This window comes from Chiloscyllium plagiosum, unplaced genomic scaffold (genome assembly GCF_037043375.1).
Source record: "Chiloscyllium plagiosum isolate Xiang-an unplaced genomic scaffold, Cpla_swu_hap1 HiC_scaffold_4, whole genome shotgun sequence".
Taxonomy (NCBI): Eukaryota; Metazoa; Chordata; class Chondrichthyes; order Orectolobiformes; family Hemiscylliidae; genus Chiloscyllium; species Chiloscyllium plagiosum.
In genome coordinates this window covers 132,962,942-132,979,729 of record NW_028270142.1, presented here as the reverse complement: position 1 = coordinate 132,979,729, position 16,788 = coordinate 132,962,942, and the positions used below count along the sequence as shown (strand labels likewise).

General features: G+C 40.4%; 1 protein-coding gene across 2 annotated transcripts in view; it reads left to right on the top strand.

Moving 5' to 3' along the window:
- Positions 1-16,788, top strand: part of LOC122548766 (piezo-type mechanosensitive ion channel component 2) — a 782,240-nt gene that overhangs the window by 285,114 nt on the left and 480,338 nt on the right. For both annotated transcript variants that reach the window (XM_087986703.1, XM_087986702.1), the window contains exon 3: positions 14,730-14,855. In XM_087986703.1, coding sequence (XP_087842829.1) covers positions 14,730-14,855 — 126 coding nt within the window. The remainder of the gene's footprint in view (positions 1-14,729; positions 14,856-16,788) is intronic.

Below are 16,788 nucleotides of genomic sequence, written 5' to 3'. Positions count from 1 at the left end.
ATCGCAAGAAAGTTGAGAAATACAGTCAGAATGAAAATCTCTGATTTTTTTGAATGGAAAATAAAATCCTGGATTCCCCTCAAATGCAAATTAAGACCAGCAACCACATTATTTGCATGTATTTTCATTTCATGAAAAATCCATCTCTCCTAGTTTAAATACTGATTCCAATTCTGCTGCCCTTCACCAAGTAATTGGATACAACAATTATCAACATAATTCAGAGCAGATACGTGGTGGCTGCTTCTTGGCAAATGCTTGTCTTGGCCATCATGTAGCTGTGTCTTCTGAGCAAATATCCCTGCATGCTCTATGGCCACCATCCTTCTTAGCATTTGATCAATGCAAGTCAGCATTGGAAAACCATTGGCCTCATCATGTCATCATGCCTGCTCTCAGATAATCTCAGATACCGCTTCATCTCTTCAACGTTATTTTGGAGCTCAGGGACAATTATGATTTGTGTGGATCTACTGGGTATGCAGGGATAAACATGCATCTCATGCATTTGCACAAGCTGTATCTTATAGCTGTTTTCTTGTTATCTTAATGCTTACCCATTTTACCATTAATCTGGAGGCTACTAGTCTCTGTATACTTCACATTACGTTTTGAGTGCACACTCATTGATTCAGCATTGACTAACAAGCTGCAAGCTTCTTTGTGGCTCACATTGCTTTCTTATTCAAGATCTTGTAAAAGTAATTCTGGGGAGATGGCCTGACAAGGAAAATAGAACCAACAGCCTGGTCTTTGGCACCATGACTGACCTTGCTGTTAAGAGGGGCATGTCAAAGTCCAAGCAGTTGATTATGATTGGGAACTTTCTAGTGAGGGGCACAGATAGGTGTTTCTGTGGCTGCAAGTGAGACATCAGGATGGTGTGTTGTCTCCCTGGTCCCTGACCACACCACAACCTGTTCAGCTATGTGGAAACAAGTCCTGACAAGTCAAAAGGATAATCTCAGTGAAGCCTGGTGGACAGAGAACATTGAACTGTGTGTTGTCTAATCCCCAGACTGCAAGAACACATTCCAGATTGTGGACCGCTTTGGGAAATGGAGTGTTTTAAAAACTAAAAAATGTCAAAACAATTGTTGCACTTTTTAACAACAAGTTACCTAACCCTTCTTGTAAGTGCTGTTTACACCATTGATTGAGCAAAAGAGATTGTGAGGAATCTCCATTGATTGAGGAAGAAAAACAAAGTGTAGAAAGGATTAGTAATTTGGGAGGATGAAGTACAGGTCTTTCTGCTATAATGTGTATTTTGTTAATGCGAATTCACTGTAATGTGATTGATGAATTAGGGACACTGTTTCTAAAGTGTAAGTTTTTAAAATGTGTGTTGGCTGTAATGCAATTATGTCGCCAACCTTTTAAGTATTGTTTCTAAAGTGTGATTCTATAACACGGGGTTGTACAAAAACGAAACCATCGTTGTATCGAAGTACAACCTGTAGATGAATGCTGTTGAGTGGTAAATGTAATAGTGACAATTGCGGTTCATGAGCCTTTGTCAGATTCATGTGGAGTGGCAGAAATAATGTGAGTACTTGCTTTGTGAGTATGAGGTATCGCACGATGACATAACACTGAAGGAATGCAGAAGATTATTGACTTTCTTTCTACACTGCTGAATATTCATTTTCACCCGGGACACAGTACTGACCTGGGATTCAAACTGTGTCCAAGCTGGTTTTGCCTAATGCCATGACCTCTTCTGGTAGTCAGTTGAGAAATGACTGCCCTTTTCTTCACAACCTCCATTCACCAACCTCTCCAGGCCCTTGTCTGCAAATCAGAGGGTGAGCCTTTTTTTTTTCTCTGGGCCCCGTGCTTGGTAATAGTGATTGAGCACTGAGTGTGATGGCTAATTCCAGCTTGCAGCATCTTAAGTGGCATGCAGCTGGGCTTTAAATATGACATCAGATGCATGAAAGTAAGAAGGGCTCAGCAGTGTCAAATGCTTCTAGTTTCACAATTCCCTGAGAAAGGCACCCAAGAGCTTGTTTACATAATTAATAAAGTGCAGAGTGGAAGATTAAGTGAGGAAAGTTGCTCCAGGCCATAGTAGACTGGGCACCATGAATCTCACCTGATAAAACAGTTCAGCTATAAATGGGAAATTCTGCCCTTTGATTGTACTATGGATCTACTTGGTGAAACTTGGTGTTTACAATGTATGCATTTTATAGTAGAATTTAGCTAATCTAAAATGACAAATACATTTTCAAAAACAAATGGATGTGTTATCATATAAGTAAGGTTGAAGATTTCAGTGATATGTATATTTTCTACTTTTACTTGTAAAATATGGAAATATGCGGCAGAGGAAATCAACTAACATTAATAGAATAGTACAGCAACATTACATATGAATAATATATCATAACTGTCAAATCCAGTATTGGAATGCAAATAATTGAAATCTTGGCACTGTGCAAAATTCACCATTTTGTGAAATACTTGGTAACTGGAATTTGCTTTATCGACAGAAACTACCCTGAAAACTGTCACATCTTATTACTCCTGACAAATATTCTATGCAGAAATCTGGCATACTTGACGTCATTTCCTTAGTGTTCAGACATAAATGAACACCACTATCAGGGTGGGAGTTGATTTCTTCTGTTTGTTTGCTTGATTCACTTGCATGGGCCTCTTCCGTAGACTCATTTGCAACAGCTGCATCCTCCTGCACACAACATCCACATCGACCCAGCAATACAGACATTAGGATTTCTTTATCAACATTGACAATAGATTTAAAGTGATTACTCTGCTAACAGTAGCAAAAGTACAACTCATGATCCAAAAAACTAGCTACTTCAGAGTGAATTTCTCTATGTCTGGGCTGTTGTAGATGCAGCTGCTTCCTCTCCTGATGGCGGAATAAATTTATAATGTAGTGGGTTCTCATTTTAACATTTTGCATCTTGTGGATTTTCTGTTGAATCTCTAAATGAAAATGGCCCATCAGCATATTGTGCGGTAATTACTTTTTACATTGCACGTTTATTGTAGTGCAATTACATAAAGTACATCACACTAGCATCCATTGCTTGCAGCAAAAGAATTGGCTGTAAATCAGGACTCAAGATTTAACATCTGCAATTTTTCACCAAGAGAGTGGAATTTGTTACCGTTTGGGAGTTGAAAGAAACTGCATCAATACATTTAAAGACAGGTTATAGCAGATGATGAAGAAAGGAATAGGAAGATATGCTGATAGGGTTAGATGAAAAATGGCTTGAGGAAACTAACTGGGCAAAATGACTTACTTCTGCCCTGTAGACTCAATACAAATCTCCTTCATCAATTTTAAATCAAATGCAGGCCAGAATGTTACCTCACATTCTGCTCCTCTGGCAGCAGGTTGGGGACAGTTGGGACAGTCTGGTTTCCTATATCTATTACTTTTCTGCCATCACTAACATTTCACTAGTTTTCTTGTTTGACTCTTAGGACAATCAGTGGACACTCAAAGGACTATTCCCATCATTCTGCCTTTTGTAAGTGCAAATTGGCACTTCACCACCTGAGGAAGCCAGCTAGTTAAGTTTGGCAGCATCCCTGTGGACATAAGGGTGAGGACACTCCTGCACTTGGTCCACAGACAGAAACACATCAGAAATTGCTGTGTCCTCGGAGGACAAAATACTTGTCAAGGTTGACTGGATTGGTCCTGATGGACCCCAAACCAACCCACTGATGCTCCGTGTCTACTCAATGTCTGCTGGTTCAGGGTTTACAATATTGCACCGTATGTGCTGTTGGAACCTGCCAACCCTCTGATTAGTCAGTAGCTCGTGGGGAAGGAGCCTCTTACCTTAGATGGGTTTCAACCATGTCTTCAGGCATTATGTAGGCGTTGAATTTCTCTCTAAAAGTTTGGCCACAATTGATGGCCTAAATTGCACTATGCAGAAGACAAAGGGTGGCATTCAGTTACATTAAACAAAAGTTATTATTATTGATACAGAAAGTCTATAAAGTTAGTGTGTATATGGATTACAACAATGCATAATAACTTCATTAGTTACAGAAAGATAAGTAGTAATATAAGCTGTGAAGAAGACATAGGTCTGCAAGGAATATAGATAGCTAGAGTGAGTGGACAAAATTGGACAAGTGGTGTATAATGTGGGAAAATGTGAACTTGTCCACTTTGGCACGAAGAATAGGAAATCAACATAGTATTTAAGGTGAGAATTTGTAGAACTCTGAGATACAGACGGTTTTGTGTCTCCTAATATTTTTGTGCTACCTCGTGCTCCCACAAGGAGCTTGAACAGTTCATCAACTTCACTAACACTTTCACCCCGACCTCAAATTCACCTGGACCATCTTGGACATCTTCCTCCCCTTCCTGAACCTCTCCATCTCCAGCAACCAATTAACCACGGACATCTACTTCAAACCCACTGACTCTCACAGCCACCTGGACTACACCTCCTCCCACCGTACCTCCTGTAAAAACACCAAACCTTATTCCCAATTCCTCCGCCTCCACCACATCTGTTCCCAGGATGACCAGTTTCACCTGAGAAAATCCCAGATGGCCTCCTTCTTCAAAGGTCACAAATTCCCCTCTCACATGGTCGATGATGCCCTCCAGCGTATCTCCTCCATTTCATGCACCTCTGCCCTTGAACCCCACCCCTCCCAACACAACAAGAACAGAAACCTGTGCCTCACCTTTCACCCCACTAACTTCCGTATACATTGCATCATCTTCTGCCACTTCCCCCACCTGCAAACAGACCCCACAACCAGGGATGTATTTCCTTCCACACTCCTATCAGCGTTCTGGAGAGACAATTCCCTCCGCGATTCCCTCATCAGATCCATATCCCCCATTAGCCCACACCTTCATTTTGGAAGCAAAAACAAGAAGGTAGATTACTACCTGAATGGCTGTAAATTGGGAGAGGTGGGTGTGTAGCGGGACCTGGGTGTCCTTGTGCACCAGTCGCTGAAGGTAAGCACGCAGATGCAGCAGGCGTTAAAGAAGGCAAATGGTATGTTGGCCTTCATTGCAAGAGTTTTGAGTACAGGAGAAGGGATGTTTTGTCGCAGTTATACAGAGCCTTGGTGAGGCCAAACTGAGAATATTGTGTGCAGTTTTGGTCTCCTTTCCTGAGGAAGGATACTCTTGCTCTTGAGGGAATGTAGCAAAGGTTTACCAAGCTGACTCCAGGGATGGTGGTACTGACATATGAGATTGAATAGGTTAGGATTGTTTTTGCTGAAGTTCAGACGAGTGAGGGGGGGGTTTCATAGAGAATTATAAAATTCTAACAGGACCAGTTAGGGTAGATGCAGGGAGGATGTTCTGGAGGGTGTGTCCAGAACGGGGTCACAGTCTGAGGATTCGGGGTAGACCATTTAGGACGGAGAAAGACATTTCTTCACCCAAAGAGTGGTGAGCCTGTGGAATTCATTACCACAGGAAATAGTTGATGACAAAACATTGAATGTATTCAAGAGGCGACTAGATATAGCACTTGGGGAGAATGAGGTCAAAGATTATGGGGAGAAAGCAGGAATAGGTTATTGATTTGGATGATCAGCCATGATCATGATGAATGGGGGAGCAGACTTGAAGGGCTGAGTAGCCTCCTACTGTTCCTATATTCTATGTTTCCATGTGACCATCCATTTGTTCTGCATGTGGGCGATTGAATCCCTGAGCAGCGTGAGGGTCTCAGAGATCTTTCTGCCCAGAACAGCACAGGTTTGGTTGAGGTGAATCACTGATCCCAGAGCAGACCTAATCTGGTTGGCAACGACCTTAGACAAGATTTTGAAGTTTGAATTCAGCAGTGAAATTGGTTGCTAACTTCTAATTTCCTCCCTCTCCCCCTTCTGCTTGTTGCTGAAGGTGATGATACCTTTCCTCATGGATTCGCACATGCTATCTGCCAGAAACACTGTCGTACACTGCAGCAGTCCTAGCCAGTAAAATCCCACAGTACATTTGCCTTTATTGGTCAGTGCATTGAGTATAGAAGATGGCATGTCACATTGTGGCTGTACAGGACATTGATTAGGAACACTGCGTTCAATTCTGATCTCCCTACTATTGGAAAGATGTTATGAAATTTGAAAGGGTGCAGAAAAGATTTACAAGGATGTTGCCAGTGTTGGAGAGGCTAAATAGACTGGAGCTATTTTTCCTAGAGCATTGGAGGCATAGGCAAAATAGAGTTTTATAAAAATCATGAGTGGAATAGATAGGGTAAATAGACAAGGTATTTTCCCGGATTGGTGGAGTCCAAACCTAGAGGGCACAAGTTTAAGGTGAGAGTAGAAAGATTTAAAAGGGATCTCAAGCGCAAGTTTTTCGTGCAGGAGGTGGGATGTGTACAGAATGAGCTGTCAGATGAAGTAGTGGAGGCTGACATAATTACAGTATTTAAAAGGCAAATGGATGGGTACATGAATAGGAAGTCTTTAGGGGAATATAGTAAATGAGATTAGGTTAATTTAGGATATGTGGTTGGCATGGACGAGCTGGATGGAAGGGTCTGTTCCCATGCTGTACAACTAAGATTGGGAGGCTGCACTATCTGTGGACGTCACGTCATACAGTCTAACATAAAAGGATTTGCTTAGTCTCAGGATGTCAGACTGAAATGACGTTACCTTCAACTTCTGGAAGAAGATATGCGAGCAAGTATCATCTTGCTATATGGTGTGGACCCTGGATTGGAAGACTATCTGGGAGGCCTTTGAGGCAATGAGTGAGGCTTGCTGGCTGTTCACCTCCTGGAAAGTTTCCTTGACATCAACCTTCATCATATTCAACAGGGGTAGGTTCTGCATGCTTTTCTGGAATTTGGGCAGTTTCCCCTGTGCCTCACTTGCATTTTGAACATCTTTGAGGATAAAGAACCACTTGAAATTCCCCTTGACTGTTTCTGGCTAGTCAACTGGAGACTCGAAGAGGGACTTCACGGTTCACCAATTTGTATAATCCCTTTTAGGCTCCTCAATGTGTTCTGATGTCAACAATTTCACATTCTGCTTCCATATTCCCTTGCCAGCCGGCTGGTCGTCCTGTAGGTGACAATTAGCCAGCAAGAGGCAGTAGTCAGAGAAAAACAATGGCTTGACATCAGTGGATCTGACCAAGAACATCCAGGACACAAACAGGAAATCTAGCGTTGAGGAGATAGACCATCTGGCCTTTTCCAAGTATATCCACTCTGTGTTCTGTCTGCAGGGGTGCTGAAATCATGTAGCTTGGTGACTTTATCTATTTCCATCAGGAATCTGGATGTGGTACGTGGTTTACTGTCAGCCCTCTGACTTGTCCATTTGCATTGCTGGTGCAGTTGCACTCGCTAACCAGAATGACTTGCCTGGAAGTTGCTAGCAGCAGTGCGAGCTGCTGAAGGATGACCAGCCACTCACTCTTTACCACTGGGGGGTTACAAGTTAATTAATCTCAGGGGGACATTTCTGTACATTACACTTGCTACAAGGAGGAGCCAACCCATCACCTCCTTAAGTTTGGAGATGGTTAAGTTGCCTCCTCACAGAAGAATACCTAGGCCAGAGGAACGGCAATTGTTACCCCTGCCCCCATTGAAGGCCCGTTAACCTACAAGCTCGGCCATTTCGCATAGCTGCTGAGTGCAAGTCTGGAATCACATGTAGGCCAGACCAGATAAGGTTGGCAGGTTTCTTTCTGTAAAGGACGAGTGATTGAGACCGAATTTTAGGACAGTTGATGATACCTTCATAGTAACCATGACTGTGACAAGCTTTTTTTAACGTATCAGATTTATTAGTTGAATTTAAATTCCACCAGCTGCATTAGTCTGGGCTTCTGGATTATTCGTCTAGAGAGGTTACTGTTATGCCAACATAGAGCCATAGAATCATAGCAATGTACAGCGTGGAAACAGACCCTTCGGTCCAACTTGTCCATGCCAACCAGAAATCCTGAATTAATCTAGTCCCATTTACCAGCACTTGGCCCATATCCCTGTAAACCCTTCCTATTCATATATCCATCTAGATGTCTTTCAAATGTTGTAATTGTACCAGCCTCCACCACTTCCTTTGGCAGCTCATTCAACACCCGCACCACCCTCTGTGTGAAAACGTTGCACATTAGGTCCCTTTTAAATTTTTCCTCTCTCACCCAACACCTATGCCCTCTAGTTCTGGACTTCCCCACCACAGGGAAAAGACTGTGTCTACCTACCCTATCCATGCTCCTTATGATTTTATAAACCTCTATAAGGTCATTCCTCAGCTTCCGACGTTCCAGGAAAATAACCCCAACCTATTTAGCATTGCCATATAGCTCAACCCCTCCAACCTGGGCAACATCCATGGAAATATTTTCTGAACCCTTTCAAGTTTAACAACATCCTTCCTATAGGAGGGAAACCAGAATTGTACACAATATTCCAAAAATGGCCTCACCAATGTCCTGTACAGCCGCAACATGCCCTTCCAACTCTTATGCTCAATGACTGACCAATAAAGACAAGCATACCAAACACTGCCTTCACTATCCTAGCGAAAGTGAGGACTGCAGATGCTGGCGATGAAGGGCTTTTGCCCGGAACATCAATTCTCCTGCGCCGTGTATGCTGCCTGACCTGCTGTGCTTTTCCAGCAGCACACTCCCACCTTCACTATCCTATCTGCCTGTGACTCCACTTTGAAGGAACTATGAACCTGCACTCCAAAGTCTTTTTGTTCAGCAACACTCCCCAGATCCTTACCATTAAGCGGATAAGTCTCGCTCTGATTTGCCTTTCCAAAATACACCTCACATTTATTTAAAGTAAACTCCATCTGCCACTTCTCAGTCCATCTGATCAAGATCCCAATGTACTCTGAGGTAAGTTTTTCCACTAATCACTACACCTCCAATTTTGGTGTCATCTGCAAACTTACTAACATACCTCCTATATTCACATCCAAAACATTCATATAAGTGACGAAAAGTAGTAGAGCACCAATCCTTGTGGCACAGCACTAGTCACAAGCCTCCAGTCTGAAAAGCAACCCTCCCTCACCACCCTCTACTTTCTACCTTCAAGCCAGTTCTGGAACCAAATGGCTAATTCTCCCAGTATTCTATGTGATCTAACCTTGCTAACCAGTGTCCCATGAGGAACCTTGTTGAAAACCTTATTGAAGTCCATACAGATCACGTCCACTGCTCTGCCTTCATCAATCCTCTTTGTTATTTCTTCAAAAAACTCAATCAAGTTACTGAGACATGATTTCTCACAGGGAACATCCCCCACAGAGATTACTGCATTTATTATTGACTGTTTTAACTGGAAGTGCAAGTCTGGATTGAATTGAGAATGCTGGAAACTTAAGTGGACCAACAAGATAAATGCTGGGGTTACTAAATGGACTGCTAGAAGAAAGTCCACGATCATTTTCTTGAAGACAACTAGGGATAGGCCAGAAGTGTCAGCCTTGCCACAAATAGAAAATTGATAAATTAAAAGAAATTTCATTTTATGGCTCAATTTTGAGAAGTTGGAATTTAAGGGATGTATTTTAAATAGAATACATTATGCACTATTGAATGGAAAATAAACTCACTTAGAACTGAAATGAGTAATGTTGAAAAGACAGCTATGTTACCCCAAACTTACATCAAAGTAATGCATTAATTATGCTACATATGTAGAGAAAATTCTTTTCACTAGGAGGAGTACATTATTGGAATCAAATGGCTACTACAGTACTCATATCTTTAGTAACTACTTCTTCAATCATAGCTTTTCTGACATCAAGAGCCACACAACTCAAAAAATCCCATCTTTTAATTTATTATTTCTTACAGAATTGATTTTTTTTGCCACTAGCAACATTTTTTGTGATTCATTGCAGATGAAATAATTGTTCATTATTTTACTTCACTGATGTCTTTGCATCAGGCCAGTGAAGTTATGTTATTGTGGCAATTAAAATAATGGAGCATAACTCAGTATTGTAAAAGTGAAGTTTGGCGTACAGTATGACACTATCTCAAAGGTGAATCTAGCTTTCTCTTATCACTGGTTGTGATATAACTGCAAGCATCATGGCATAAACCATGCCAAGTTTGCCATGTTTGAAAATGCTACAAGCTTCATAAATGGTATGATTTTGGCAGAGCTGGCTGTTTTGTTTGCTCTTCTCTAATGTTAGAAACTGTCAATTGTATCGTGATGACAGGAGCTTTGTGTAAGTACTTGTGTGCCCATCTATGATTTACTTAGTTGTGAACCCAGCTGTCAAGCTCAAGACTGCCAAATTCATATGGCTTTGAGCAGGTACTAGCCCCAAACTAGCACTTATGTTGTAACTGCAGTAAAATAAATATGCACACTAAGCTTACTTTAATTGAATATTTGTCAATATAGAATGATAAAATTACTGACAGATGCTAAATGTTGACATTGCTTATTAAACTCGAATATTGTTAAATCCTTCAGACAAAGTATGTTTCAATTCTCATATATCAATCATGTTTTATAAATTGATTATTCAAAATTAGCTAATAACCTTTCAACTGGCAACAAAACTAAGGATGTTCCAGATGGTGATATTCTACAATTTCCTTTTTAAATTTGTAGTTCATATATTGTGATGTTGAAACAAATACGTCTGTTGCAAACTCAGCACTACCAGAACAGTATTCTTATTACTAAATCACATTCCTACTTAATTACAATAGAGCTTGAACAATTTGTAAAATATTTTAAGCACAGTAAAGAGCCATTCAGCTCAACAAGTTGATGAAAACAGGAGTAAGTAATTTAATCCCTTGAGCCTTTTCTTCCATTCAGTAAGATTGTGGCTCATCTGTGACCTAGCTCTTGCCTTTATTCTATATATTTTAGCATCTTTGATTAATAAATGCATTGCAAATAGACTTTTGATGATACAACACAAGTATTGCTGAAAAAAAACACATTTAATTGAGGCTTTTCATCTTGCACTTATTAGGATAATTTACAAAAATATAAATTTAAAGTGAAAACTGACAATACAACTGCATGAAAGGAGAGCATAGATTTATTGGCAGGTGGACTCTGGTAGAAATATTGCTATTGAGAATGCTTCAGTTGATAAAGATCACAAAATGTTTTGACAAAATGACTTGTATTTCAGCAGTATTCGATAAACTATAAAGCTCAGATTTATAACTACATATATATGTGTGGTTTTGTAAACAAACGTTCCAGTAAAATGTAGGAGTCGACTTTTACATGAGTAATGTATGCTGAAGAGGAAATCCATGCCAGACCTTTGAAATTGCTGAGCTACCAATAATGAAAATGACACCGGTTGCTGGCCATAGTTCTGAATTGAGCAGGGACCAGCTGTCCCAGGCAATCTAATGGTATTTCTGCTATTTAAATGAGAATAGACCAATTGTGAAAAAGACTCAATAACTCTTCCACTAATCAAACTCACAAAATGATCAAAAGCTTATGAAAGACAAAGCTCATTGGGCCAAAATTTGGGGTCAGTTTATGAATGTTATACGAAATGCTAAGGATTTAGGGACCAAAAGTCCATGTTGACTTATGTGCAATTGATTCTTGAGTAGATATAGTTACAACTTACCCAACATTAATTCCTGTTTGTGAAAAAAGAGTTTCAAACTTTTATCACTCCTTGTATGCAGAGGTGTTTCCTCACACCATTCATTAAATGTTAGGGTATTTCTCCTTGTGTCAAGTAGTGGAAATAGTTTCTCTCTATCTGCCCTGGTTAAAAACCAACAGAAAAAAAATCAGCTCTATCAAAAACATATGATTTACAAGGCTTGTAGCATTTCTGAACAATTTAAACTTGGCATGGTTTATTTTATGATGTTTAAGTTATATCCATCCCAACAATTCTACTCAATCTTGAAAAACCTTTTAATAAATTGCTCAATAATGTTGTAAATTTTGGTTAACACAACCTTAGTTTGATTTAAGCCAATGTTTATGCTGCACAAGAGCCATTCATACATTTAACCAAAAAGATTTTATAAGTATTAAGAGGAGGAATTGACTAGGCCATTCAAGACTGAAATGGGGAGAAATTTCCTCACTCAGAGGATGCTATATCTTTGAATTCTCTGCCCAGAGAATTGTGGAAGCTTAATTATTGAGGATATTCAAGACAGAAATCAATACATTCTTGGATACTAATGACATCAAGGAATATGGGGATAGCATACGGAAACTGCCATTCAAAGCCATGACCTAATTGCATAGAAAAGCAAGCTTGACAGGCCCATTAACCTATTCCTGCTCCTGTCTTCCTGGGCTTTGCATCCGAATAGAATGCTGAAAATTGGCAGACATCTTTGTCAGATTGGGTAAAATAGGAAAAGAGGCAAAGGGGGAAGAGTAAAATAAGGGAGATAATATTAAATGACCTAACAAAAATTGAGCTGCTTTAAAATAAATCACCTCTAATTAGCACAACAGCAACTGAGCTACTGCCTTTCACAGTACATTTTAACTGAAAAGAATAATGCTGCCTTGATTCCCAGACTAATATTTCCCTCTTAAATAGCCAATAACCACCAGATATTATTTGACTTGTTTAAAAAAAACTTAATTTATATAGCACCTCTGTGGCCAATAATTAATGAAATTGATTGGTGGAGGAGTTGACCTTGTGGTATTGTTTAGTAATCTAAAGACACAGGTAAAGTTTTGGGGCTCTGGGTTTGAATCTTACTATGCAGAAGGCAGTTATTCAGTCAATTATGACTGTGCTGTTTCACTGAAAGAGCTAGCCACTTAGTTCCATTGCCCTGCTCCCTCCTATGGCCATGCATTTTTCTTGTTTTCAAGTATAAGGGCAAATAGATCTTAGTATAGGATATGTACAGCATATAACTGTCACTTGTTTAGTGTTAGACTTGGTAGATGCTTGCAATGTCCAGACTAATACCAATAACTAGCTTCTCACTATTTTGAACATACTACCTTCTTATGTTGGCTGAATGGGAGTAGAAAGTGAGGTCTGCAGATGCTGGAGATCAAAGTTGAAACTTTATTGCTGGAACAGCACAGCAGGTTAGGCAGCATCCAGGGAACAGGAGATTCGACGTTTCGGGCACAGGCCCTTCTTCAGGAATGAGCAGAGAGTGTTCAGCAGGAGAAGTTAAAAGGTAGGGAGGAGGGACTTGGAGGAGGGGCGTTGGAAATGTGATAGGTGGAAAGAGGTCAAGGTGAGGGTGATAGGTCGGAGTAGGATGGAGGCGGAGAGGTCAAGAAGAAGACTGCAGGTCAGGAAGGCGGTGCCGGGCTGGAGGGATCCGGCTGAGACAAGGTGGGGGGAGGGGGGATGAAGAAACTGGTGAAGTCCAAGTTCATCCCCTGCGGTTGGAGGGTTCCCAGTCGGAAGATAAGACGCTCCTCCTCCGACCGTCGGGTTGTTGTGGTTTGGCGGTGGATGAGTCCAATGACCTGCATATCCTCGGTGGAGTGGGAGGGGGAGTTGAAATGCTGTGCTACAGGTTGGTTGGGTTGGTTCGTCCGGGTGGCCCAGAGGTGCTCTCTGAATCGCTCCGCAAGTAGGCGGCCTGTTTCCCCAATATAGAGGAGGCCACACCGGCTGCAGCGGATGCAGTAGATGATGTGGGTGGAGGTGCAGGTGAATCTGTGGCGGATATGGAAGTTTCCTTTGGGGCCTTGGAGAGAAGTGAGGGGGGAGGTGTGGGCGCAAGTGTTGCACCTCCTGCGGTTGCAAGGGAAGGTGCCGGGAGTGGAGGTTGGGTCGGTGGGGGGTGTGGATCTGACAAGGGAGTCGGGGAGGGAGTGGTCTCTACGGAAAGCTGAATGGGAGTACTCAAATTCTCCCCATTATATTGTTAGAAATGGTTTAATTTCTTTGGCATGTAGGTTTAGAGGCAATCGGAACTAGTTTGGTTTGGGAAACTTGGTTGGCATGGACAAGTTGGTCTGAAGGGTCTGTTTCCATGTTGTATGACTCCATAACTCAATAACTCGGACTCTACACGAAGGAACCTCGATTATCTGGCATTCAGTTAAGCGAATATCGGATTATCTGGCAAAATTGCAAGGTCCCGATGCTCGGCTAAACTATGTTATCCGGCATTCGATTATCCGGAATTTGATTAACCGAATGAAATACTTCCCACCCATGTCCTTTGGATAATGGAGGTTCCTCTGTATGTCCTATTGGCTTATAAAATTTGTTATTAAATTTTCCTCCACTATTCTTTCAATCCATGCATTTAGATCATAGTATCATGCTGCCTAAGATAATTTCACTTTATCTGCAGTCAGGCTCTTTGGAAATTAACTTAAATCGCTGATGTCTGGTTACAGATCCTTCTGCCAATAAAATGATTTGCCTTACTTATTTTATCAGAACTCCTCATGATTTTAAATATCTCAATTAAATCTCCTCCTAACATTCTTTGTACTCTGAAATTATGTTGAGTAAGTCTATTGTTATAACTGTGCTCTTAAAATTGGTTTACAAAAAATGCAAATACATTATTTTCATATATACAAATTGAGATGGGAATACTGTTGGTGAATATTATTCATAACGAAAAAAAGCAGTCCATGAGGATGCCAGAACAGGAAAGATATGACATGTAAAGTATAACACTTCTAAAATATATTGATTGTCAATATTACAGTTAACTGATCATTTGATTTAATTAGAATTCCTTACTGGGACATTATTATTGAATTTTTGTTTTATTCCAGGACATACAGGCCGCTTACTGAAAACCTTGTGTTTTACAAGCCTCACATTTCTCCTACTGCATGCCTTGTTTCAAATTACAATTTACAGCCTCCAAGCTAATGAAAAAATCAAACCAGGCTTCAATTGTAAGTACATCCCTTTCTGTTCCTTTTCATATGCTATGACAACACTTTTTTTTCACAGTTGATAAAGGGTTTATTTCATAGCTATGTTTCTTGATTTTACCACATGGCTAAGGAAAAAGCTATTAAATGCACATTGTGATTCATTGCACTTATTTAAAAGGTACATTCGTTTGTATAGCTCTGGCAAAGCATAAAGAATTAACATTAGTTGAGATTCATGAAGAATAGTTGAGAAATATTTAAATGTATCACAAATGTATTTAAGGGGAAACACGATAAACACGTAAGGGAGAAAAAAGATAAGATTTTGTTTAAAGGTAAAATACTGTGACTGCTGGAAATCTGAATAAAAACACAGAGTGCAGAATAAACCCAGCAGGTCTGACAGCATCTCTGGCGAGAGAAACAGAGTTCATGTTTCATGTCTGGTATGATGCTTAGTCAGAAGTCCTGTGCCACCTAAAGCTGCTAGCTTATTCAAAACTGGCAGTCCTGGGACTCTAAGATCTTCATTGGAGGCTCAAATTTTGAAGGCACAAGGGGCTGAAACAGTAAGTGAGTGTGTTTTGTTTTGAATTTTGGTGGGGATGAAAGGGGCTTGCAGGGAGAGTGGGTGTCGACAGATTGGAAGCAAGGATAGGAAGCATGGCTTTCAGCAAACACCCACAGCTAGTTGAAGAGTCCTTGTTATAGAGTTGTTGATGCAATTTTTTTTTTCAAAATTCTGTAGGTTCTGGTAAGGGTTCCTACAGATTGAAGTAGCAAATGTCACCGCACTTTTTAATAAGGGAGTAAGAGAGAAAACAGGGAACTACAGACTTAGCCTTATCAGTAACAGAGAAAATGCTAGAATCTGTTATAAAGGATGAGATAAATAGACATTTAGATGATAATGATCTGATTGGGCATAGTCAGCATGTATTTGTGAATGGGAAATTACATTTGACAAACTTGTTAGGGCTTTTTGAAGATGTTACTATCAAAATTGACAAAGAAAGGTTAATGGACATAGTATACTTAGAATCTCAGTAAGCTTTTGATAAAGTCCCCTACATGAGGCTCATTAGAAAAATTAAAACACATTGGATTGGAGGTAATATCCTGGCATCAACTAATTATTGACTAATGGATAGAAAACAGAGAATAGGAATAAATAGGTCATTCTCTATTGGCAGGCGGTGACAAATTGGGTACCACAAGGATCAGTACTTGGGGCTCAGTTGTTCACAATATTAATGATTTAGAGCGGGGAGCCAAATGTTATTTTTTTCCAAATTTGCATATGATATAAAACTAAGTGGGAATGTGTGTTGGGTGGAAGATATAAAGTGACTTCAGGAGGATTTAGACAGGTTCAGTGAATGAGCAAGAACGTGGCAGCTGGAATATAATGTGGAAAATTGGAAGTTTATCCATTTTGATAGAAGACAGAGTACTAAATGGTAAAAGGTTGAAAAAAGTAGAAGGAACCCGGGTGACCTTGTTGGTAAGTCACTGAAGACCAACATACAGTACAGTAAGCTTATAGAAACACTAATAGCATGTTAGCTTTTATTACAAGACAATTTGAATACAGGAGTAGTGACGCCTTGCTAAAAATTGTATAAGAGGTTTATTAGGCCACACCTGGAATACTGTATGCAGTTTTGGTCTCCTTTTCTCAGCAAAGATATTATTGCCATCGAGGAAGTGTAATGAAGGTTCACTAGAGTTGTTCCTAGGATGGCAGGACTTTCCTCTGATGAGAGATTGGGCATTTTTTTGTATTCTGTATCCTCTGGAGTTTTGATGAATGAGAGATGCTGTGACTTAAACTTACAAAACACTAAAGGGACAAACAGCATTGATGCAGAGACAATGGTCCCCCCCCCCCCCCCCCGCCCCCCGATTGATGAGTTGAGAACCATGGACCACAGTTTTAAATTAAGGGTCC